Source organism: Pogoniulus pusillus, chromosome 35, assembly GCF_015220805.1.
Source record: "Pogoniulus pusillus isolate bPogPus1 chromosome 35, bPogPus1.pri, whole genome shotgun sequence".
Lineage (NCBI taxonomy): Eukaryota > Metazoa > Chordata > Aves > Piciformes > Lybiidae > Pogoniulus > Pogoniulus pusillus.
Window position 1 is genome coordinate 206105 of NC_087298.1, and position 25524 is coordinate 231628.

The following is a 25524-nucleotide window of genomic DNA, read 5'->3' on the forward strand; positions in this document are numbered from 1 at the left end:
CAAACTCCAATCTCAACCCCACCACCAAACCCCTCAACTTCAAAACCCCCCAACCCTAACAAACCACAGCTGCAAAAAACCCCAACTCTTCCACCAAAAGCCCCAGTACACCCAAAAAGATTCCCCCCAAAAAACAAACCTGGAGCCCAACCAAAACCCAACCCCTCCACAGAAACCCCACAACCCCAACAAACTCAACCCCAAAACCCAACCCATCTCAACAAGCCCAATACCAACTCCAAGGCCCCAACCAACCCCAAAAAACCTCAACCCCACCACCCACCCAAGCCCACAAGATGTATCTGGATAAAGAGGCAGAGTTAAAAAGTCACTCAAAAGGATTTATTGCTTCAAAGTGCTTCTGGTGCCCAGCTCCAGTAGGTTGCCACCTGTTCACTCTGCCAGCTCATCTCTCACCAGCACCAGGAACCTCCTCCCCCCTTGGCAGAGATGGCTGTAGATGGCTCTGTACAGCTGAGCTAGAGAGGCCTCCAGGCACAGTCTGGACTCCAGTGCAGGCAGCACTTCCACCATCAGCACCTGGGCAGCAGCAAAGGGCACAGGTCAGCAGAGTCAGCAGCTGCATACCAAACACCACCTGCCCTTGGAAGCGTCACTGCCAGCGTGCAAAGCAATTCCCTCCTCTGCCACACTGCACTGTGCCAAAGCTGCCCAGCCCTTGCTCATGAAGCACAGCAGAAGCTGCCCAACCTGCCCACAGCACCCAGATGAACAGCAGTGCTGTTCCACTGCTGCAGAGCTGGCCCAGTGGTGGCATGAGCTCAGCATCAGCAGAAAGGGATCCATGGCACAGCAGTGTGCCCTCATGGCCAAAAGGCCAAAGGGCTTCTGCAGTGCGTTCAGAAGAGTGTGGGCAGTAGGGCAAAGGAGGTTCTCCTGCCCCTCCACTCTGCCCTAGGGGAGGCCACAGCTGGAGCCCTGGGTCCCAGCTCCCCAGTTCAGGAGAGACAGAGAACTGCTGGATAGAGTCCTGGGGAGCTTGCAAAGCCGATGAGGGGCCTGGAGCAGCTCTGTGAGGAGCTGAGAGCCCTGAGGCTCAGGGTCTGGGGAAGAGCAGCTCCAGAGGGGATCTGAGCAATGCTTAGCAAGAGCTGAAGGACTTGCGGGGGGCAAGTGCCTGGGGCCACGCTCTTGTCAGTGGTGCCCAGGGACAGGGAAAGGGGCAAGAGGCACAAACTGGCAATCAGGAGGTTCCAGCTGAGCCGGAGGAGAAAGTTCTTTGGTGAGAGGGTGCTGAAGGCCTGGAGCAGGCTGCCCAGAGATGTTGTAGGGTCTCCTTGTGTGGAGAGCTTCCAAGCCCAGCTGGGCATTATGCTCCTGGGCAAGCTGCTGTGGGTGCCCTGCTTTAGCAGGGGGTTGCATTGGATGATCTCCAGAGGTCCCTTCCATGCTGGGTTTCAGTGACTTGGAAACAACACACAAACACCAGTGGCAGACCTCACTGTGCTGCTGCTCCCCATGAAGACCCCAGATACCAGCTACTGCCCCACAGCTGCCCCTTTCTCAGCCCCCCAGGCACATTTTGAAGGCCTCACCTTCTGCAAGGCAACTTCCTGGTGCAGCACTGACACCTGCAGCTTCAAGGCAAACAGGTCCTTCAGCTCCTGGGAACTGTAGTAGCAGAGGAGAGGCACAGGAAGCACATCTGCAGGGCCACACATCTGTCCCCTGGCAGGAGCACAGGCTGGAGAGCAGCTTCCCATGTCTCCAGAACAGCCTGGGCACAGCTTGGCCTGGGACTCCACAGCTGACAGGGTGGGAGGATTAAGAGGCAGGAACAGAGAAGTTCAGTTGGTGCTTGCAGAAAGTCTCATCTGCTCAGTGCTCTTGGCAAGACCTGATGGCACTGTGTTCACCAGGGTGAGCGCCTCACACATGGCACCAGCAGCATATCTCAAGTTATGGCATGAGGTCTACTTTATCTTCAACAGCTCCCTCACCACCCCTCCCAAACTGCAGCAGTTCAAAGTCCTGAGCTGCTGACCACGGCTCGGTGGCAAATGCACCACAGCTCTCCCTGCCACCAGAGACTGGGACATGCTGCAGCACCACAAAGGACAGCCAGGGGAAGAAACAGGATGCTGGACCACACTGCTGTGTGCCCAGCTGGCCACAGACACACACAAGAGCAGGGTCTGGCTCACCTGCTCGCAGCAGCTGCAGCTTGTGCAGGCACTGGGAAGCTGTGGCCAGCAAACCCTCCAGGCTCAGAAGGCTTTCATACTCTCCTGGCAGAGTGGCATGGGCTAGGAGCAGAGGAAAAGCAGCAAGCATCAGCACACTGAAACCTTCCCCCCACTGAACATCAGTTTCTTAGGGTGGCCTTGGCTATGCCAGCCCTCACTCTAGGCAAAGAATGCTCCTGTCCCTTGTGCCTGGCACATACCAAGCACACATGGCACTGGAGCCCACCGAAATCCATCTCCTGCTCCCTCCACTCCCCTTTACTTTCTCCTTACCTGCAGGCTCAACTCCCACATAGTGGCTCAGCAGGGAGGGGACATCTTGAAGGGCCTTTAACTCCTCCTCAATCTCTGCAGGACTAAAGGTTGGCACTGAACAGAACTGAGAAGCAGCAGCTTAAGGAATGTTCCCCAGCATCACTCTGAGCCCTGGGCCAGGCCAGCTGCAATCCCCCAGATTGCTGCTGGTCGCAAACTGGGAGGGGTGGCTAACACCCATCAGGTTCTGCTGTCACCCAAGGAGACCTGGACAGGCCGAGAGCTGGGGGAGCAGAATCTCATGAAGGGCAACTAGGGCATGTGTAGGGTCATGCCCATGGGGAGGAACAATCCCCTACAGCAGGACAGGTGAGGTGGGAGCAGCTCTAAGAAAGACCTGGGAACGCTGGGGACAAGTTCCCCACGAGCCAGCAATGTGCCCGAGGGCCAAGAAGGCCAGTGGTGTACTGAGGGACACGAGGAGGCCAAGGGAGGTTCTCCTGTCCCTCTACTCTGCCCTAGAGAGGCTTGCCCAGGAGCACAATGCCCAGCTGGGCTTGGAAGCTCTCCACGCAAGGAGACTCCACAACCTATCTGGGCAGCCTGATCAAGGTGTTCAGCATCCTCATACCAAACAAGTTCCTGGGTTCCAAAACAGTGTAGTGAGAAGGTCAAGGGAGGTTCTCCTCCCTCTAGGGAGGTTGCATCTGGAACACTGTGTTTAGTTCTGAGCTCTCCAGTCCAAGAGACAACGAACTCTTGAAAGGCTGAGTCCTGGAGCAGGCTGCCCAGAGAGGTTGTGCAGTCTCCTTGTGTGGAGAGCTTCCAAGACCAGCTGGGCATTGTGCTCCTGGGCAAGCTGCTGTGGGTGCCCTGCTTTGGTAGGGGGTTGAATTGGATGATCCCCAGAGGTCACTTCACCATGCTGGGATTCTGTGAATCAGGGGCACAGGCAGAGAGCAATCAGCCTGTGAAGTGAGCACAGCACAGCTCTGCAAGGCTTGAAGCCTTCCCTGGCTGCACCAAAGTTTTTCTGACTCCTCCAGTGCTGCCCTAGAAAGGAATCCACGCCCTGCAGGCCCAGCCTGAGCTGCAGCTGTTACCGGGATCACTCTTTCCAGCTGGGAGCATGCCGCAGGGACTGGAACCAGTCCCACCCCATGTGCTGGGGGAAGGGGTTGGTGAGCTGAGGAAGGATACAGTGCTCTGGATCCTCTCTAGGAAGTGGCTCCTTGCAGCTGCTGCATCCACATTGCTCTGGCAGAGACAACAGCTCTGCCACACCCTGCAAATGCGGAAGGGAGAGGAGGTGGAGGAGCTGTGCTGCACTGCCAACTGTCCCCAAGCCGGGTCACATCAGCACTCCTCTCTTTTGCAGGGTCTTTTCTAGCCTTTTTCTCTTGTTCCTCACAGCTAGGATTAGAGCAACAAGGGCAGCAGAGAAAACAGCTAAAATATTTGTGACTTCTCTCAGATTGCCCTGGGGGAAGGACCTGCAGCCATGAGAAGAACGACCAACACACTGCTATAGGAGCAGAACTTGAACCTGCAGCACTGCTTTATCTCCATAGCTACATTTTGACCCCATAGGAAATAACAAACCTTCCCTTCTTTCTCCGGGGGCAAGTCCTGTCTGTTTCTGTACATTTCCTCTGTTAGTAAAGGAAAAATCAACCCAAAGATTGGAAAGGACCTTCAAGATCATCCATTTCCAACCTCCTACCACGGACAGGGGCTCCTCCCACCAGCCCAGGTTGCTCAAGGCCTCAAGAAAACAAACAAACAAAAAAGAATAAAGGACTAAAGAAGCCTTGAGGAAGCTTGGCATAGGAAGGATTCCCTGTGCTAAAAGATAATCTGGCCTCTTGGCTCTTCACACAAGGGGATTCTGTCCCTCTGCTCTGCTGAGACCCCACCTGCAGCACTGCTTCCAGTTCTGGTGCCCCCAGGACAAGAAGGACCTGGAACTGCTAGAGAGGGTCCAGAGGAGGCCATGAAAATGATCAGAGGGCTGGAGAACCTCCTCTGTGGGGACAGGCTACAGTCTTAGAGGCTGAGAGCCTTGGGGATGCTTAGCCTTGAGAAGAGAAGGCTAAGAGAGGACCTGATCAGTGCCTACAAAACCCTGCAGGGTGGCTGCCAGGAGGATGGGGCCAGGCTCTTGGCAGTGATGCCCAGGGACAGGACAAGTGCAGTGGATGTGAACTGAATCAGCAGTCACTGGTGCTGGGGAGCAGTGCTGGAGCTTGTGCAGAGCTGTGGTGCTCTGTGTGACACACGAGGCAGTGGGGAACGGAGCACAGCTGCAAGTAGGGAGATTCAGACTGGACACTGGGAAGAAGTTCTTGACTATGAGGGTGGTTAGAGAACTTGCATGGGTTGCCCAGGGAGGTGGTGGAAGCCTCACCCTTGGAAGGCCAGGCTGGATGTGGCTCTGAGCAACCTGATCAGTGTGAGGCGTCTCTGCCTATGGCAGGGGGTTTGGAGCCAGATTGTCCTTGAGGTCCCTTCCAGCCAATCCATGACAACTCTGTGATTCACCAGAAATTCCACCTCAAGATGAGAAACTTCTTTGCTGTAAGGGTGCTTGGAGCCCTGGAGTAGGCTTCCCAGAGAGGTTGTGGAATCTCCTTCTCCACAGAGATTCCAAACCCAAGTGGATGTGTTCCTGTGTGACCTGCCCCGAGTGACCCTGCTTTGGCAAGGGGCTGGACTGGATGATCTCCAGAGGTCCCTTCCAACCCCAACCATGCTGGGATTCTAGATCAGGCTGCCCTGAGCCACATTCACTCTGATTTTGAATGCCTCCAGGGACAGGGCCTCAACCACCTCCCTGGGCAGCCTGTGCCACTCTCTCCCCACCCTCACTGTGCACAACTTCCTTCTGATGTCCAACCTAACTCTGCCCTGCTCCAGTTCCAAACCATTGCCCCTTGTCCTAACCCCATAGGCCCTTCTGAACAGTCCCTCCCTAGACTGCCTGCAGATCCCCTTCAGATACTGAAATGCAGTTCTAAGGTCTCTCTGGAGCCTTATCCGGCCTGGCCTTGAACGCTTGCAGGGAGGAGGCAGCCACAAACAGAGCTGTGCCATTCCAGACTCTCACCACCCTCAGACTAAATAATTTCTTCCTCAGCTCCAAACTAACTCTGCTCTGCCTCAGCTCCAAATCCCCTTAGCCTGTCTCAGACACCCTCAGCAAAAGCTTCTCTGCAGCCTTCCTGCAAGATCCCTTCAGGCACTGGCAGCAGCTCTTAGAACTCCCTGGAGCCTTCTCCTCTCCAGGTGGCACACCCCCAGCTCCCTCAGCCTGTGCTCACAGCAGAGCTACTCTAGCCCTTGGATCATTTTTGTGGCCTTCTCTGGCCTCACTCCAGCAGCTGTGTCCTTCTTCTGTTAGGGACAGCAGCACTGGAGGCAGGATTGGAGGTAAGGTCTGAGCAGAGCAGAGCCAAGAGGCAGAAAACCCTCTCTTGCCCTGCTGGCCAGCAGAGACTCCTGCAGCAGTGCTGAACCCAGAGTTGCAGCACTCCAGGACCTTTACAGCACAGAGTAGCATTCCACAACCAGAAGGGTCTCCAGTGGCAGGAAGAACATGAAAACCCCCATCCTCAGAAGCAGCCTGGCACACACTGTGTCACACCACTCTGCTCTCAGCTCCCACCTCAGCCAGGTTGCCCTCATGTGACCCCTCCTCACAGTAGAGGCTGCCTCTGGACTGGACTCACCAGGCTGGGCTTACCTGGAGTTCCTGGAATAGGCTTTCCTGTAGGGAAGGGGTAGCTGCAGCCAGCATCTGCAAAACATGAGAAGGATCAATCCTGCCTGCATAGAGCAGGGGAGCCTTATCTGCACAGAATATACAGCAAGGGTGGCTGCCAGGAGGATGGAAACTCCCTTTGTCCAAGGAGTCCCATGGAGAAGTCAAGTCACTGCTGGGGAGATTCTCAATGGACTCCAGAAGGGAATGTTTCTTCGTGGGCACAGCCAGACACTGGAATCCTCTCCCAAGAGCAGTCAGAAAACTCAGCTTGGCAGGTTGCTGGGCAGGCTCATTGCACTGTGGCCTAGAGAGGTTGGACCAGGTGGTCCTTGGGGTCCCTTCCAGCCTGGCAATCTCTGATGACTTCAGTTGTAGTGGGAGATGTCAGCAACCCTGGAGAATCCAGGGAATCCAGCTCTGCCTTCAGCCTGTGCTCAGGGAAGGAGGAACACTCTGCTCACTCACTTCCACAGGGATCACTGAGCTGACCTAGGAGAGCTTCTGCACCCTCCCAGCAGCCACCAAAGTTCGTGGAGACAGAAGTTGGCAGCAAACCTTGACAAGGCAAGGCAGGGATACAGGTTGAGGGAAACTGAGAGAAGAACATCAGCAGATCTCCCTGACACAGCTGCCAACCCTAAGCATGAAGAGGCAGCTTGGCTCAGCTCCTGGCACACCCCAAGACAGAGGCAAGGCTCAGTGCAGCTCCCACTGGGACAGGCAGCTTTCACCTCAAGAAGACTCTCTACTAGCTGGGTACTACCTGGGGACTGCATTTGCAGCTGGAGTCACAGGCAGAGGACAAGCACAAGGTCACGGCTGAGATTTTAAAGGCATAAACAACTGCATCCAGTTTCGGTGCCCCCAGCATAAGAGGGACATGGAGCTGCTGGAGTGGGTCTAGAAGTGGCAGTGAAGATGCTCAGAGGACTGGAGAACCTCTGCTATGGGGACAGGATGGGAGAGTTGGGGCTGTTCAGCCTGGAGAAGGCTCCAGGGAGACCTCAGGGCAGCCTTCCAGTACCTGAAGTGACTCCAGGAGAGCTGGGGAGGGACTACTGACAAGGGCTGGGAGTGCCAGGACAAGGGACAATGGCTTTGAGCTGGAAGAGGGGAGACTGAGAGTGGAGAAGAGGAAGAAATTGTTTGCAGTGAGGGTGGGGAGACATTGGCACAGGTTCCCAGGAGGCTGTGAATGTCCCTGGCCAGGCTGGATGAGGCCTTGAGCAACCTGCTCTATTTGGAGGGGTCCCTGTTGCCTTCAGGGAGATTGGACAAGATGACCTGTGATGGTCTGTGTGTGTTCATCAGGCTACTGCTGCTGCTGTCTGTGGGTGAAATGAGCATTGAGACAACTCAGCTTTGCCAGCAGAGATTCACAGAATCCTACAACTGTTTGGGCTAGGAAAGCCCTCCAAGTGCACCTAGTCCAACCAGCAACCCAACATCATCATGGCCAACAAACCCTGCCCACAAGTGCCATGGCCACAGGTTTCTTGAACACCTCCAGAGACAAGGACTCCACCACCTCCCTGGGCAGCCTGTGCCAGTCCCTGACCACTCTTACAGAAAGGACATTTTTCCTCATCTGCAACCTAAGCCTCCCCTGGCACAATTTCAGGCCATTGCCTCTCCTTCTATCACCTGAGGCTAGGGACCAGAGCCCAACCCCCATCTGGCAGCAGCCTCCTTTCATGGAGCTGTAGAGAGCAATAAGGTCTGCCCTCAGCCTCCTTGTCTCCAGGCTGAATGCTCCCAGGTCCTCCAGCTGCTCCTCCCCAGCCCTCTTCTCCAGACCCTTCCCCAGCTTGGCTGTCCTTCTCTGGACCTGCTCCAGCCTATTCCAGTTGCCACTGATTTGTGCAGTCACACAGGCAGCAGCTCACAGGTTAAAGAGGACCACATCAAACCCAGAGGCCACCTCTCTCCAGAAAGCACAGAGAGAATTCCTGCAGTGTGGGACCATCATTGTGTTAGCAAATTTACAACTTGAACAAACTGCAACAGAAAAGCAGACTCAGAGGAAAACTAAGGCTTCGGAAAGCTCTGGAGTTCTGAAATATCAAATGTCTTAATTAAAAGACTTTCCAAGTCCCAGCCACCCAAGACTAAGCCCTTGGAATCAAAATAAGAGATCCTTCCTCCTGAGAAGGAGCTGAGGAGTGGTGCACCCAGGCTGGCTCCTGGAGAGCAGCAGGAGAAACCAAGATGTGTCAGTGTCAAGCAGGAGGAGGCAGAGGTGTCCACCCCTCAGCACTTACCTTTTCTCCTGCTCGGTGACTGCCTGAGGTGAGCTGCTCTTTCCCAGAGAACCTTCAGCCGTAGGCTCCTCCTTTCTGCTGGAGTCTCCCAGAAAACCACAACTTGTCTGCCCTGAACCATATCCCTGCTTGCTAGCAGCTGTAGAGCTCTTTCCCCCAGCTGAAGCCCGTGCAGAAAAGCTTTGCTGCTGCGTGAGGGAAGCTCTGTTCAAGCCAGGTGTTTTTTGGGGTTCAGCTGGAGCACAGGGCCCTCTGCTACTGGCACTCTTTGCTCTCCTGTGACCCCTTCCTTGTTTGCAAACCACTCCTTTTGGGCAGTTACTGCCAGCTCTCTTGGGACCCTGAGAAGCACATCTGCCTGGGGCCTTCCTCTGCACCACTTTTTTCACATCTGGGTCAGTCCTATAAGGTGCTCTTAACTGGTATGGAGCAGGCTTCTTCCAAGAGGCAGGCTTTTTGCTGACAGCTTTCACCTCTGCATTCTCAGGAACATCCCCAAGAGGAACAGGCACTTGCTGCTCTTTGGCATTGTTGGCAGCTGGTCCCTCAGCTACAAATTTCTCTCCTCCAGCTCCCTGGCCCTCTACTGAAGTTTTCAAGATGCTTCTCCTGACTTTCAGTGCCTTCTCTAAGGCCCTGTTCAGCAGTTCCAGCTCCTCCAGCTCCTCGGCCGAAGCCTTGTTCTCTGCAAGAGAAAATGATGTACCAGAAGGGCCAAATCTGGCCAGTTCCCATTTATTTCTACACTGACTTGCTCTGCCAGGTCCCACAGAAGGAAACCAAACCCAAGGAATGGTGCAAGGGGTATTTTGGCTAAACTGTCACAGCTACTGAGCAGAGGATGCAGGCAGCCTTACAAAACACCCTGAAATATCCGAAGATGGATGTCACAGAATCACAGAATGATTTGACTTGGAAGGGACCTTCAAGATCACCTAGTTCGAACCCCCCTGCCATGGGCAGGGACACTTCCCACCAGCCCAGGCTGCTCCAGGCCTCATCCAGCCTGGCTTTCAGCACCTCCAGGAAGGGGGCAGCCACAGCCTCCCTGGGCAACCTGTCTCTCTGTATGCCATGAGGGGGGAGAAGGCAGGGGGAAGCTCTCACCGTGTACATTGCTGGAGTCAAGCTCCGGCTGCCGATGCTCCTCGTCCTCACTGCCCCTGCGGGTCAGAAACACAGCGCCGAGGGCCACCGGTGCCGCGAACCGCCGAGCCACCCCCCATAACCCGCGGAGCGCCCGACGAGAACGCGAGGGCAGCACCGCCAGGCAGCGCGGACCAGCGGCCTCCCGGGCCCCACCAGCCGCCTCCCAGCCCAGGCTGGTTGTAAGGCCTGCGGGCCCGGGTCAGGCCTAGCCGGGAGGCGCTGCTGCACTCACCAGCGCCGCAAAATGGCCTTGCTCCGCGCCGCCCGCCGCTCCAGCTCCCGCCGCCGCACCGTGCCCTCCCCGAGCGCCGCCGCCAGCGCCGCCGCCAACCTGCAAAGGCTTAGCGCCGTCAGCGACTTGCCGCGGGCTGCCGGCCCGCCGAGGGCCGCTGCCGCCTCCCCGCTCTCGCCGCCGCCGGCAGCCCGCAGCCCGCATGAGCCTCGGCGGCCCGGCCCGGCCGGGTCCTGTCCGCTGTACGGCGCCGCTCTGAAGACAGCGCTCACAGCCGCGTTGCTTGTGGTCCGGCCAGGACCTGCGGAGGAGGGCGCTGAGGGGCAGGGCGGCAGCGGCGCCGGCAGCACCGGGCGCATCGTGCCGGCGGTCCCGGGCTTGCCGACGCCTTCCGTGACGAGCCCGCGGCCCTCCAGCCCCGGGGGCACTGCTGCTTCCTCAGGCGGAGTCGGCGCCTCTCGGACGGGTTCCTGGTGGCCTCGGCGGGCTCCTCGTATTTCTCGTTAACCAGGTATCCACTATCTCTTCTCCCCTGTAGGAGGCATCCTGAAGCCACAGGAACCAAAGTGGAAATGCTCAGTCTGCTGGTTATTATTCCCACAGTACTAAGACTCTACAGCAGCCCCAAGTCAAGCCTTGCACAGATGGCCATCATGTTGATTGCTGGCTGGTGCCAGTATCTTCCATTTCACTTTGCTTCTAGGAGCATTTGAAGATGGGCTGAGTGCTGGCAGATGGAAGCAGTTCATCCAGTTCACCTGATATGGAAGCAGAGCATTTGTTTATGTTGTGACCCTAACAGGGCCAAGTTTATCACACCACTTAATGCTCAGATGTGAGGCAAGAGCAGGTCCAGCCTGACAACACCGAATCCGAACTTCGTGGGTGAGAGAAGCAAAGAGACCTGTGCTAGTTTGAAGCTAGCTAGAATGTTTTGGTTAAGATGGATTAGTTCACAGGCTGTGAAACAATGGTGATGTCTACTTCACTCATAGGCTTGCTGAGAGGTATAAGAACAAGAGTATAAACATAGATAAGGCAGTGCTCTTAGGAAAGTTCTGTTTCTAGGCAGTGCTCTTAGGAAAGTTCTGTTTCTAGGCCAGGGACAAGCAGAACAAGAAGAGGAAGAGGAGAAGGATGACATCCAGGATTCCATTGATCCCCTCAGAGAGGTCACGGAAGTTAGAAAGGAATACACAAGGGAATCAGGAGAGCCAATCCTAAGCTGGGTGGTGAGATGCTGTAGCATTGGTGCAAATGCTCTGCAGGTAGGAGACAAGTCTGCCAAGCAGTTAGGGCCACTCACAAAAGAGAGTGGAGTGGACAAACACCTAGCAAATCCTCTTGGTAAGGTTAGCTTGTGGACACATCTCCTGTTGGCTGTGGCTATGAGATATCCTTCCCGAGATGATCTGCCCTGGGCGGCCAAGAAGTGGAACACCATTGAGCAGGGAAGGAGGTGCTCTATGGAGATCATGGCACACATGAGCCTGATGACATTCCTCTTGGAACAGGTCTCATGAAGAAGCTTATTAAGCTTGCTCCATCCTATGCTAACATCTTGGCCAGCATGTTTCTATGAAGGACTGATAATGGAAGGTCTCTCACTGTTGGTGAATTCACTGACCAGCTCAGGCAGATAGAGGACAGCTTGTCACATTCTGCCCTAGTCTCTGCCATAAAAACTATGAATACAGAGATAAAAGAGATAAAGAATGATATAGAAGATAGCATGAGAGAACTGAAGGAGGATCTTAAAACCTTCATTTCCAATCTGGCAAGAGATACCATCCCTGCATCATCTGAATGGGTGCATGTTTCTGCCATCAGGAACAGACACCCACCTCCTGCAAGGCAGTTCCAGCCCATGAGGAGACAAATTCCGCCTAGACATCAGCAATCACATGCATCACTGTGGATAATTCTGTGTGACTGTTGGAGAATTCTTGTTAGCAGAGGACACAAGAAATGATAAACATGAGCAACTGTGCTGAGAATGTCCTTGAATCCATTCTGGGACCCAGATAGCAGGCATAGGGTAGTTTCCCCCCACATGCAGCTGCAGGAGGTGGAGTGCAACTGCAGGTGGGCAGGATTTAGCCAGCCCCCAGAGGCTGACCCTCAGATTGTTATGGTATGCTGACCTATTGATGCCTTACAAGTAACCCTGTACCCTCTGACAGGCATCAATAGGTCATCACGCCTCTTGCTAGAATGCATGTAAGTCACTGTATCACGGAAATAAAGTGGATTATGACCATCTAACCATATTGGTGAACAAAGAGTCATTTTCCCATAGCGCTCCACAGACATGTGACCAATTTGGGGAGAACATGAACAAGTGGGATGATCAACCTACTTCAGCTCTTTCCAAGAGAGTCAGGGAACTGCAGAGTGGCAGAAACAGAGGCAACAATGCCAGAAAAGCAGCTGTCACTTCTTCAGCTCCTGAGAGCAACTGCAATTATTCCAACAATTGCAATTCCTCTCACAACAACACCAATCACTGTGTACACCCTACATGCCATGTTCAGCATTAGGGGTGCCCTGCCTCCAGCCAGGAGGAGGAAAGGGGTAGTGGAGACAACCGAATCTATTGGAATGTATTCATTAGGTGGCCTGGCAGTACAAAAGTTGGGCAATACAGGGCTGCAGTTGACACAGCTGCACAGTGTACTTTGTTGCCATCCAATTGCAAAGGGACAGAGTCCATATCTATTTTTGGAATCACTGGTGGATCTCAAGAGTTAACTAAGTTGCAGGCTGCAATTAGTTTAACTGGTGAAGAGTGGAAGACACATACTATTGTAACTGGTCCTGACACGCCTTGCATTCTGGGAATTGATTCTTTGAGACAAGGTTGTTTGAAAGATCCTAAGGGTCACAAATGGGCTTTTGGAATAGCATCTGTAGAGATTGAGGATGGTAAATTGAAATTGTCCATTAGACCTGAACTTCAGATGGATCTGCAGTTGTGGGACATCATGGCATAGAGGATCTGGAAGTGCCAATTGCAACTCAAACTGTGCACCACAGGCAGTACAAAACTAACCGTGACTCTTTGTTGCCCATTCATCAGCTGATTCATCAATTGGAGAGTCAGGCTGTCATCGAGAAAGCTCATTCACCTTTCAACAGTCCCATCTGGCCTGTGCGCAAGCCTAATGGAGACTGGCAACTGACAGTTGATTTTCATGCCCTCAGCGAGGTGACGCCACCCATGAGTGCAGCTGTGCCGGACATGCTGGAACTCCAGTACAAGCTGGAATCGAAGGAGGCTAAATGGTATGCAACCATAGACATTGCTAATGCTTTCTTCTCTATTCCCATAGCAAAGGAGTGCAGGCCTCAGTCTGCATTCACCTGGAGAGGAATCCAGTACCAGTTCAACCATTTGCCTCAGGGGTGGAAACACAGCTCAACCATCTGTCACTCAGTCATCCACAATGCACTGGAGAAAGATAAAGCTCCAGAGCACATACAATTAATCGACGACATCATTGTGTGGGGCCAAACTGCTGAGGAAGTCTTTGAGAAAGGTAACAAAATCATTGACATTCTGCTGCAAGCAGGTTTTGCCATTAAGAGAGACAAGGTCAAAGGACCTGCCAGAGAAATTCAGTTTCTGGGAGTGCGGTGGCAGGATGGTCGCCGTCACAGTCCTCAGGATGTGATCAACAAAGTCTCCACCATGGCCGTTCCCACCAATAAGAAGGACACTCTGTCTTTCTTGGGTGCAGTGGGATTTTGGAGACTGCACATTCCTGGATTCAGTCAAATTGTCAAACCTCTGCACGATGTGACTCGTAAGAGAAACAATTTCGAGTGGGGACCTGAACACCAAGCAGCCTTTGATCAGATCAAGCGAGAAGTAGTCCACGCAGTGGGCTTGGGACCTGTGTGATCTGGTCCGGACATTAAGAACATTCTGTACATGGCTGCCAGTGACAATGTCCAACTTGGAGTCTTTGGCAGAGAGCTCCAAATGAGACACGTGGTCGTCCACTTGGTTTCTGGGGACGTAGCTACAGAGGTTCAGAGGCAAATTACACTCCAACAGAGAAAGAGATTCTAGCAGCCTATGAGGGAGTGAAAGCAGCTTCTGAAGTGATTGGAACTGAGTCACAATTGCTGTTAGCTCCTATATTGCCAGTTCTAAACTGGATGTTCAAAGGCAAAGGTTCATCACTGCATCATGCCACAGATGCAACCTGGTCTAAATGGATGGTTTTGATAACCCAACGAGCACAAATGGGTAATCTCAATTGACCTGGTCTGGTGGAGATGATCACCAACTGGCCAGAAGGCAGAGACTGTACAAAACCTCCAGAGGAGAAAATAACTCCTCCCTATGGTGATCTCTCTGATCAGGAAAACAACTGTGCTTTGTTCACAGGTGGTTCCTGTCGTCTTGTTGGGAACAAGTGAACATGGAAGTCAGCAGTCTGGAGTCCTACCAGGAGAGTTACTGAAGCAAGAGATGGAGAAGGAGAATCCAGTCAGTTCGCTGAGATAAAAGTTGTCCAGCTTGCTCTTGATGTGGCTGAATGTGAAAATTGGCCTATCCTTTACCTCTACACCGACTCATGGATGGTAGCCAATGCTCTATGGGGTTGGCTAAAGGACTGGAAGAAGCATGGTTGGCAGAGGAAAGGAAAGCCTATTTGGTGTGCTGATCTATGGCAGGACATTGATGCACGGCTGGAGAGAACTCCAGTGAAGGTACGGCACGTAGACGCACACGTGCCTAAGAACAGAGCCACTGAGGAACACCAACACAACCAGCAGGCAGACCAAGCTGCTAAAATTTCTCATGTTGATACAAACTCTGATCTTGACCTTGACTGGAAACACTGAGGTGAACTGTTCTTATCTCGGTGGGCCCATGATTTATCTGGACATCAAGGCAGAGATGCAACATACCGATGGGCACGCAATAGGTCAATTGACTTGTCCATGGACACTATCACCCAAGTCATCTATGACTGTGACATTTGTGCTGCTATTAAGCAGCCTAAGCGAATCAAGCCCTTATGGTATGGTGAGAGATGGTCAAAGTACAACTATGGTGAAGCCTGGCAGATTGACTACATCACTTTACCTCGATCTCGTTCTGGCAAGCAGTATGTGCTGACGATGGTAGAGGCCAGCACTGGATGGTTGGAAACCTATCCAGTTCCACATGCTACTGCACGTAACACCATTGTTGGTTTGGAGAGACAGATCTTGTGGAGACATGGAACTCCAGAGAGAATCGAGTCAGACAATGGCACTCATTTCAAGAACAATCTTGTGAAAAACTGGGCCAAAGAGCACAGCATTGAGTGGATCTACCACATATCCTACTGTGCTCCATCTGCAGGGAAGATTGAGTGCTACAATGGTTTGCTGAAAACCACCCTAAAAGCCATGGGGGGTGGAACTCTGAAAAACTGGGACAAACATTTAGCACAAGCAACCTGGTTGGTAAATAGTAGAGGTTCAGTAAACAGAGCAGGACCTGCACAATCAGACTTGGTCCAAACAGTAGACAGTGATAAAGTTCCTGTTGTACGTGAAAAGAATCTGTTAGGGAAAACTGTTTGGGTATTTTCACCTTCGGGCGAAGGGAAACCTGTCCGAGGGGTGGTGTCTGCTGAAGGTCCTGGTCACACCTACTGGGTAATGCAGGAGAATGGTGAGGTTCAGTGTATTCCACAGAGAAATCTAACCTTAGCTGAGAGAGTCTAAATTCAGAGTGTATAATCCAAGCTGTTAGGAGCTTTCTGTTCTAGATACCATCGGCGTCCAATGAAAGAATCTACGAGAGAATCTACAGTACATGAGCATGAACCCTGTGTCACCTGGGAGTCCCTGTTCTCGTCTCATCTGTGAGGAGACAAAGTGTTCTGAGCTTTTGAATCACCTACATCTGAGATAGCTGGAATGAAGTGTGAACTACAGCTAGAATGAAGAGTGAACTGAACTTGTGATATTCATTAGTGTAAATATTGTTTTGGATTAGATCAGATAGTTCTCAGCAATACTCTGAATGATATAGGGGTGGACTGTGCTAGTTTGAAGCTAGCAAGAATGTTTTGGTGAGAAGAATTAGATCACAGGGTGTGAATCAATGGTGATGTCTACTTCACTCATCAGCTTGCTGAGATGTATAAGAACAAGAATCCAAACATAGGTAAGGCATTCAGGCACTGCCTGGGCTTTGAGCTGCATTTCTCTCTAAGCTCACCCTCTGTCTCTCTGATTAATCCACTGGCTTCCTAACCCCCTGGACGACCCTCCATTCTACCTTGGGGCACAAGGCATTGTCTGGGGTAAGGTAGAGGGGCGGGAGAAGGTGAAAGGGCGGTTGGGAGCCCCTCCTGGGGACTCAGGTTTCTGGGAGGGCTGCTGTGTTCCTGTATTACTTTTCACCTTGGATATTTCTGTATATTTCTGCATATACTGTAAATATCTGCTTGTATCTTGTGTTAAGCTGTAAATACAATCAGAGATCTCTCCCACTCCCTAATACTCAGTGGCTCTGTGACATATGAGCTGGTGCTGACATTCTCTCTTTAACCTGGCTAAGAATGCTGAACCTCTGTCATGGTTCAAGACCAGCTGGCAACTGAGCACCAAGCAGCGAATTGCAAATTGCCCATTGTCCAACAGGATGTGGAGGAGAACTGGGAGAAAAAGGTAAAACACCATGAACTAAGATAAGAACAATTTAATAGAATAACAAAAAGATAAATGAAATGACAGGAGTAACACCACCACTCCTGAGACAGCAGATACAGTCAGTGATGTGCAAAGCAGCTGCTCACTGCCCAGAAGCTTGTTCTCACTGGGGTGATCCAGCTGCTAGCCTGGATGTGGACCTTCTCAGGTTCTTGTAAAAATTAACCCTACCCTAGACAAACCAGGACATATCCAATGCTTACTCTCTACCATCCACACCATGTGCATCAGAGTTGCTTAGCATCAAACACTTCATTCACTGTCTGTTCTTACCCGCATTAAGCTGCCTGGAGGCACAGCTTGGGCTGCTCTGAGGTTACTCAGCTCCCTGAGCAAAAGCTCTCTCTTGACTGGGTTTGCCTTGCCCTGCAGCAGGACTAACCCAGATCTTCTTTTCACAGAACCACAGAATTTTCAGGGTTGGAAGTGACCTCAAAGATCATCCAGTTCCAATCCCCCTGCTGCTGGCAGGGACACCTCACCAGGTTGTCCAGAGCTCCATCTAGCCTGGCCTTAAAAACATCCAGGAATGAGGCTTCCACCACCTCCCTGGGCAACCTGTGCCAGTCTCTCACCACCCTCATGGTGAAGAATGTTTTTCTATCATCCAACTTGAATCTCCCCACTTCGAGTTTTGCTTCATTCCCCCCAGTCTTGTCACTACCTGACTCCCTAAGAAATCCCACCCCAGCTTTCCTGTAGCCCACTTCAGACACTGGAAAGCCACAATAAGGTTTCCTCAGAGCCTTCTCCTCTCCAGACTGAACAAACTCAACTCTCTCAGCCTGTCTCAACTCCAGTCCTCTGCTCATCCTCGTGGTCATCCTCTAGACACCTTCCAGCACCTCCAGATCTCTCCTGTCCCAGGGGCTCCAGAGCAGGGCACAGTGCTTCAGGTGACATCACAGCAGAGGCTGCAGAGAGGCAGAATCACCTCCCTTGCCCTCTGCTCACACTGCTCTTGCTGCAGCTCTGGTTGCTCTCTGGGCTGCCAGTGCACAGTAGTGCCTCATGCTGAGCTTCTCATCCACCAGCTCTCCGGCCGAACCAGGCTGGGCTCAGCAGCAGGCTGCTCTCCTGCCGAACTAGGCTGTGGCATTGCCGCTGCCGCTCCTCGTTTAAATCACCACTCGCCAGGCACCGTAGCTTGCTGCGCCTGCTGCCTCCCTGCTCCCCTTCTGGGCTCCTCCGATCGAGCGAGCCGCAAAATGGAGGAGAAAAAGCTTCGAGAAAGCGCGTTCCAGCTGAGCTAGCCTCGGTCCTGCTCTCTCGCTGAACCAGAAGAGATCACAGTCAGCCCTCCAGAAGTCCAAGGCAGAGGTTTTGATGACATCCTCCTAATCTCACCACATAGGAGGCCATTTGAGAGATTAATACATTAAGGAATCTTCCTGTAGTCTATTCTAGTGCAGAAGGCAGAGGAAGAAGAGACTGCAGAGCAGGCAGTGTGGGGAAGGCTGGGGAAAGGCTTTGTGAAAGCCATGCTGGTAGCCAGTACCTGAGGCAGACAGCTGCCCATCTTCCGTAACACCCTTAGGAAGAGGCTTTCCATCCTTAAAGCTCTGGGGATTAGGACTTACTGTTAGATGCCTTGTTCTCAATTCTGTTCCTCTAGAGAAGAGCCCAGGGCAGCCTCAAAAGCCTCAGGAGGTTCCAATTAGCTCCTCAGGTCCATTACTTGGTAGACAAATGCACACCCTGTGAATTTCATCCAAGACATTGCTGTGATGCTGGTAGTGGCCAGCTTTCACTGAAGATCTCACTCAACTGCTGTTTGCACTGCACAGTCCATTTCACTCCACTGGTCTGAGGTCCCAAACTGGAAAAAGTCAAAAAGTAGCCACTCTCCCTTCTCTAAGTGGAAAAGTTTCCCTTTTCAGTCTTCTGCCTCTCAAGGCTGTGCTTTGCTGGCAGTATCCACCAGCAATCAAGGGATTTGCTGGGCAGTTTGTCGAGCAAGAGCTTTCCTGTATGGTAAGTCAGTGTCCTACAAAAGCACAACAGCACCACTAGGGAGTGAGGAGCTGCAGATGCCATGGGAGATGTGGCTAGGCTGGTAACCCTGGTGCTGTTCAGTATGTTTCATGACATCTTCCAATTCTTTACTATCTCTGGTGAAAATACAACATGGTCCTTGCACAGGCACCAATACACAAAGACCTGGGGCTGTCTGTGACACCCAATCCATCTCCAAGACCTTGAGATAAGGCTCCAAAGTATGATCTCTGTGAGATTCCAGTTACCGATGTGGGAGAAGAGCCTTCCAGCTCTTTGAGTTTTCAGGCAGTTGAAGGCCCACTGGGCTAAACACCTTACAAGTACCTTCTAGTGGACAGGTGAATGGCTCTTCCTCCAAGAGCTTACAGTCTACAAGAACCGAGTCACAGTTCCACCACTGCACAAACATCACACCTATCTAAACCCACAAATATATTAGTCCCAAGAGAATACATTTTCAGAACAATGGTCCAGCAACCAGATGAAAAATGGGTGAGATGCTGCATGATGGGCTGCAAAATGAGCTCAGCTCTCTGCTGATCTGGCCTCACAAGCTGTTGACACCATGCTCACTGCCATGTTTGAAGCAGGAGCAGTGGATAGGCAGATCCCTACATCTTTGAGCCCCAGTTGAGGGCAAGCAGGAAGAAATCCAGACCACCACAATGCTGAGCCATGTGTCTGACAAAGTTCTTTTGAGAGCAGACATCAGTCACTTGGTGTCTCAGGAAGGCACAGCCTCTCCATCTCCTTGGCTGGTGCAGCTCAGCATGCTGTGAGTGGCCCTGGCTGACTCCACAACCTTGCCACATCTGTGGCTGGGTGCACCCTGAGCATGATGTCAGGAGACCCATACCTTAGAGAGCATGCTTGTTCCTGTATGGCTGGAATAGGATGAACAGGTGTTTAAGGCTTTGAAATATAAGGTGACTCTCAGGCTTCCCCAGCATCCCAAAGCCCCTCTCCCTCACAGTGGATAGGCCCCAGCCCCACAAGAGGTGATTCTCCAAGGCCATGGGGATGAAGAAAGGGAAGATCCTGGGATTAAGGGCATGGGAAAGCAGGAGAGGATAATATTTCTGCTGGCAATTTGGAAAGCATCCTCAGGGGAGCTCAGGCCTCTCCAGAGTCATTTGCTTTTAAGAAGCAAACATGCTCAATGTCCTGGTTACATTTTCTAAAACCCTTATCTAGGGGAAACTCTTGGCAAGACCTTTCTTCAGTTTTAACCCTGTTTTCTACCACAAAAAAAATAGAGAGCAAGACTATGATTAAATAAACATCAGTGCATCATTTAGTTTTCCCTTCTCCACCTTCCTTTTTCACTCCTGACATATCTCCACCCCACCAGAGAGCTGATTTACAGTTTGGGTGATCCTCTTGACAAGCCTTACTGGAGGCAGGCAGATTAGTCTTAAAACTGATTGTCCCTGCTAGGTTCCAGGCTCTCTGCGACATCCTCCAACTCATCCAGGACCTCAGAGAAAGATGGCCGCTTAAATGGTTCCACCTGGAATTAGAAGGGAAAGCTGAAGAGGACACCCTGGACAGGAGGTTGGTGCTCTGCAGCAGCTCAAGTAGCTCCCCCAAGACTAGGCATCCATCCGTCACTAGCACTACTCAGGGTCACACATCTGCTGGTGGAGACTTCTGGCATCACCACTTGATGATGCAGGCCCAGGCTGCTGCAAACGAGCAGCTGTAGGGCAAGTGCCATGGTGCAGCACAGCTTAGGCAAAGGCAGGGAAATGCTGAACACCAGCCTGACACAGCCCAGCTGGGCAGAGTGTGGGAACTGCTCATCCCAAAGCCCACGGTACAGGAGCAGGTGTTGTGCAGGGAAACACTGCAGATAGGCGTCAGCAGGATCTCTCAGTTTTTTCATGAAAGTCAGGATCCAGCTGTCATATCTCCCTGATCCAGATCATCCTCAGTTGGCTGTGATACACTAACCCCCAAAGAGTCATTTGGAGGGATATGGCTCAGGACATCCCCATCCCACACATGCACCATGAGACTGCCCTTTGTGCCTGACCCCATGGAGTCAGCCTGGAGAGCTGCAGCAGAACTTCCCAAACCTGAGTACCACATGAGGGCAGAGACAAACAGCCCCAAGGGCCATGTCTGGCAGAAGCTCATTACTGTATCGACCTACATTAGGAAGCTGTCTGCCAGAGGTACAAGATCTGAGCACACATAAACCTAAACCAGCTTCTGACATGAAGCACTCATGCAGGGCAAGCTATTCACATGTTCTTGGGACCCACGCAAGGGTTTATTTCCATGTGCTGCCCTGAACTGCTAGCAGTTAGGGGCACTACGATCACCCAGCTCCTCCATCCTCTGTCTGAAGAGGAAAACAAAGAGCACAAAGAGCACCCTTTTTGTTTTTCTCTTCCTTTCTTACATTAACTTCAGTCCTGGCTTCTTCTGCTTTGCCTCCTGAGGCATCAAGCAGCGTAGGGAGGCCCCTCAGTTTTCACCACTACCTTGCTAAAGCAAGAAAGGCTGGAGGACAATACCCTGATGACATCTGGAACACCAGGCTTGGTTACAGTGAGGCAGTGCCCGTCAGCTGCTTGCCTCTGCCTGCAGCCTGGTTTAAGGAAGGACTGAACATCACCACCAACTTGATTTCCTCTTTGAGACTGACAGGCAAGGAAACAGGAAGGATGCTTGGAGGGTTTGGGCTGTAATACACAAACTGAACACTTCTCCTAGGGACAAGACTGCACAGTAGGTGAAAGCACACTACTGATCACTTCACAGTTCAAGTGGCAGAGGTCTGTGTGACAGCACTGACAGCAGCAGGTTCAAGCTCTCCACGGCTCACAACAGTTTTGGTATCTGCCATACAAGTGCGACACAAAGTCATTAAAAACAAGGGGGGGGGGGAAAGCAGGACTCTCACCCGACAGCAGCCAGCAGCAAGGTCTATCATCTGCTTAGGGCATTCACCAATCATCCCCTGGAAGGCAGCAACATCCAAGCCATAATCCTGTGAGGAAGGGGGCAGAGTACATGGAAAATACTTAAGCTTCAAAGCCCATTAAAGCTCTTCACCCTTCTCAAGCTGTAAAGCACAAAACACTCGAGGTTTAAAGATTTAGAAGTCATTGACAGCTGTGAGGGCAACATCAGCTCTGGCAAGGCTGCTCGGGTGGGAAATCATCAGCAGAAGTGGGAGCCTACAGCATCCTTCTGCTTGTGCTGTGCTGTCTCTGCTGCCTCCTCCTGGAAAAGCAGAGCCCAAAGGCAACCAGAGCTACAGAAGGGGAAACGAGGAGAGGAAACAGCCCAAGTGCTGAGCAACGGCTGTTGAGGACAGAAACTGCAGATAATCTGGGTTTCCACCAGCACCTGAGAGCTGAAGGGGTCCAGCAAGCTGCCTTCATAACTACATCTCTGTCCTTTCAGAGTTCAGAGTCTTTGACATGAAATTCTTCATCTTGTGAATACAGATAGGGGTCAGTTCCTATTTAGTCTCACAGAGACTAAATCTCTAGATCTCTGATCACTGTGGGCTCTGCACTGCACCTCAGAAAGCTGGAATGTACTGTTTTCATGCTGAATTTGTCACCCCTGTTCAGGGTAAAATTCTCCTTCCCCCTTGGTGGAAGGAAAATGTTGTAAATGTTGAAACATCAGCTGCAGGGTATTGGAAAACAAACATTTGTGATGGAAGCTGTGTTTAGCCTGCTACCCAGTGGAGAAGTAGGAATCAGACAGAACCACAGAGTGTTAGGATTGGGAAGGTCCTCCAGAGATCATCCAGTCCAACCCACAAACAGAGCAAGGGCACCCAGAGCAGCTCACCCAGGAACACATCAGGCAGGTTCTCAATGTCTCCAGAGCAGGAGACTCTGCAACCTCTCTGGGCAGCCTGCTCCAGCCTCCAGCACCCTCGCGCTGACAAAGTTTCCCCTCCTGTTCCCCTGGCACCTCCTCTGCTCCAGCTTCCCCCAGTGCCCCTTGTGCTGCCCTTGGCCACCCCTGGGCAGAGCCTGGCTCTGTATTCCCCTCACTGCTCTGCACATCTCTAGCACAGCACTGAGGGCAGCCCTCAGGTTCCTCTGCTGCCAGCCCCAGCTCCCTCAGCCTGGCCTCACAGGAGATGTTCACTGCCTGCAGCAGCTTTGGCTCTGGGCTGGACTCTCTCAAGAAGTTCCCTGAGGTCCTTCTTGAGCTGAGTGGCCCAGAACTGGACACAACATTCCAGATGTGGCCTCACCGGGGTAGAGGAGAGGGACAGGAGAACCTCTCTTGATCTGCTCACCACTGCCCTTCTAATCCACTGCAGAACATCCTTGGCCTTCTTGCCAAAGCAAAATGACGTACTTGGAGTTAAGGTCTTTAAACAGAAGTGTTTCATTTCAAACTGCTGATCCACAAAATTTTTGAACGTACAGATGCACTGAACCCTTGTACACTGAAAATGTCCCAGAGCAAAACCAAATTGTGGACACAGAAACCTGCCTGGGCCAAAGAGGAGCCATAGTTTGGTACCATGGAGAAAGCACCATTAGATGTGGCTGCAGAAATCATTACCTGAGTCCTGGGGAGTACTTCAGGGTCAGCTGGGATCCTGCCCAGAATTTCACACAGGACAATGCCAAAGGAGAACACATCTACCTGCAAGAGAGGTGGGAGAGCAGGAGGTGGGACGGGGCATGAGCAGGGCATGGGACAGGGAATATCCACCACAAGGTCCTTCAAAAAAGCCTATGGGAGATGGAGGCTGCAACTTCCTAACCTTGCTCTGGGCTCCTGAACCCATGCAGAAACACCACAATCCCCCCAGAGGACAGCCTCAGGCTCAGCAAGCCAGGCCCTCTGCTCTTAGTCTGTCTGGCACTTCTACAACAGCTCTGGCAGCAGCTCCAGCCTCTCTAAGGGGCTCATCAAGCACCCTCCTCAGAGTGGTTCCACTGTTTGTGCACAGTACCAACTCACTTCCCTAGAAGTGGAACTTAACAAGGCCACAGAAGGAACTTCCACACTGCAAAGCAGAGCAATGGTCTAGGTAGCAAACCAAGGTTTCCCCCCAAAAGGAGGGAAGGGCTTCTGCCTTTGGGAGATGCCAGCAGCAATCAGAGGAGCCATCTCCACGCTCAGCTGGAAGCAGTGCCAGACATACCTTCCGGTCATAGGGCTCCCCCCGCAGCATCTCAGGAGCCATCCAGAAAGCAGAGCCCACCAGAGACAGCTTCCTCTCCACATCCTTCACAGGCAGCTCCACCACCTCTCTGGCCAGCCCAAAGTCAGTCACCAAGGCCTCGTGGCCCTGCGGCGTCACTCGAACAAGGCAGTTCTGAAAGGAGTCCACAGGGCAGAGCATGAGTCCTCTGGCGTAGCAGGACCTGCACTCTGCAAGCCCTCAGCCCTCCCCCAGCCAGGGGGCTCCTGGACAGCACCAGATGGGACACGCAGGGCAGGTGAGGGCTGCATCTGAAGCCAGGGAAAGTCCTCTGAAGAAGATGATGCGATCCACAGCCTTCTGTCTGAAAGAGGCTTTGACATGGGCACGTTGGCCTTGCCCATGTTTCAGCCAGAGGCAGGCAGGATCGCAGTCACAACCCTCACTGCTCACAGCCATGTCACCCAGAGGGCTTTCTGCAGGAATACCTATACAGTTACCCAAGGGCAGGGGTCCTCAAACCTTTCAAACAGGGGGCTGGTTCACTGTCCTTCAGACACTGTCGGGGGCCAGGCTATAGTTTGGTTCCAGCCCAGTCCCAGGGGTGCCTGGAGACTGCAGAGGCTGCGAGTGGATCCAGTGGCAGGATCCCCCGGTGGGGGTAGGGGTCTGTAAATACTGTCGGGATGGACTGAGGACCCTGGGGGCCGTAGATTGAGGACCCCTGCCCTAGGGTTTCCCAAGCCCCAGCTCTTTCAGTCCATTCAGCAGTCCAGGATTTCCTCCTTGGCATCTGCTCCAAGGGAACCAGCAGAAGTCTTCTCCAGAAGGCTCTCACTAACAACTAGATCTCAAGTGAGCACATCCACACCTCCCCCCTAAACCTTCTGCCAACAGCACTGCACATTTCCTAGGGTGCCCTGGGAAAGGACTAACCTCTGCCAGCACTGAAGAACTGCAGGGAGACAGAACTTACAGGCAGAGGCTTCTGGCCCTTTCCACAAGCAGGTCTGGCAAGCTCCTGAGCTCAGTCAGCAGCCAACAGAAAATGACATTTCACCTGTCTCAGAGCACAGCAGCACCACCCCTGCGGGCAGGGCAAGACAGGCTTCTGCCCTGGTCCGGCCTGCGGTTTGCAGCGGTGAGTGACTGAGCCAGGCAAGCAGCCTGGGTTACATAGGTGAGCTTCACTGCTCTTCTGCTGTCTCTCAGGAGTGCACCACTCCACTGTCTTCCTGACTGCCAACATCGAGCAAATTTCTCTTAACAGGCTTACAGAGCACCAACAGAAGTGGATGCAAAGGACACTGCCTGTGCAGCACCAGCTGCAGAGACTGGCAGGCTCCATTTCCATGGCTCAACAAGCCACCCTGTAGTGTCAGCTGGCACAGAGAAGGACCAGGCCAGTGGCCAGCCCCTCAGCCCACATTCCCTGTGGTACCTTGGGCACACTGCAGATCCACCTGAGGTTTAGATAGTTTTGCCCAAGACAGACCAGCCAGGCACCGCTCCACATTGCCATACCACTGGCAGGGGAAGAGCCAAATCAAAGCCTGGCTCCATGGACAGACCTGGGAATGGCAAAGCCCCAGGGCTGTCCCTGCTGCCACCAAGGAGCATGAGCCAAGACAAGAGAGCAGTTCCCCAGACAGAGGGTTACTACAGCAGGAACATGATGTGCTTCTGCATTACACACAGAGTACCTCTCCAGATGCCAGTCTTCACAGCTGGCATGATGCCAGGATGTGAAACCTGTGGAGACAACCATGCTAAACTTGGTGCCCTGGACTCTATGGCTC

General features: G+C 52.6%; 2 protein-coding genes across 4 annotated transcripts in view; both read right to left on the reverse strand.

The window, feature by feature from the left end:
* Positions 1-320: 320 nt before the first annotated feature.
* On the reverse strand, positions 321-20040 carry TEDC2 (tubulin epsilon and delta complex 2). Of its 3 annotated transcripts, XM_064171579.1 has the most exons (10): positions 19983-20037; positions 9967-10625; positions 9594-9649; positions 8487-9171; positions 6205-6258; positions 3663-3747; positions 2481-2586; positions 2166-2267; positions 1557-1768; positions 321-540 (listed from the first exon to the last, which is right to left on the reverse strand). In XM_064171579.1, the coding sequence occupies exons 2-10, from the start codon at positions 10224-10226 to the stop codon at positions 394-396; spliced, it is 1707 nt and encodes a 568-aa protein (XP_064027649.1). In that variant the 5' UTR covers positions 10227-10625; positions 19983-20037; the 3' UTR covers positions 321-393. The 3 variants fall into 3 exon arrangements, with proteins under 3 accessions (XP_064027649.1, XP_064027650.1, XP_064027651.1); XM_064171580.1 differs by lacking the exon at positions 3663-3747 and having other exon boundaries at positions 2481-2563; positions 19983-20040; XM_064171581.1 differs by lacking the exons at positions 2481-2586; positions 3663-3747; positions 8487-9171 and having other exon boundaries at positions 19983-19999.
* RABL6 (RAB, member RAS oncogene family like 6) overlaps positions 16565-25524 on the reverse strand; it is a 60222-nt gene continuing 51262 nt past the window's right edge. Inside the window, exons 8-11 of the mRNA XM_064170926.1 lie at positions 23726-23899; positions 23137-23220; positions 21500-21586; positions 16565-20098 (exon numbers count right to left, since the gene is read on the reverse strand). Of these exons, the coding sequence (XP_064026996.1) occupies positions 20003-20098; positions 21500-21586; positions 23137-23220; positions 23726-23899 (441 nt within the window). The 3' untranslated portion in view covers positions 16565-20002. The remainder of the gene's footprint in view (positions 20099-21499; positions 21587-23136; positions 23221-23725; positions 23900-25524) is intronic.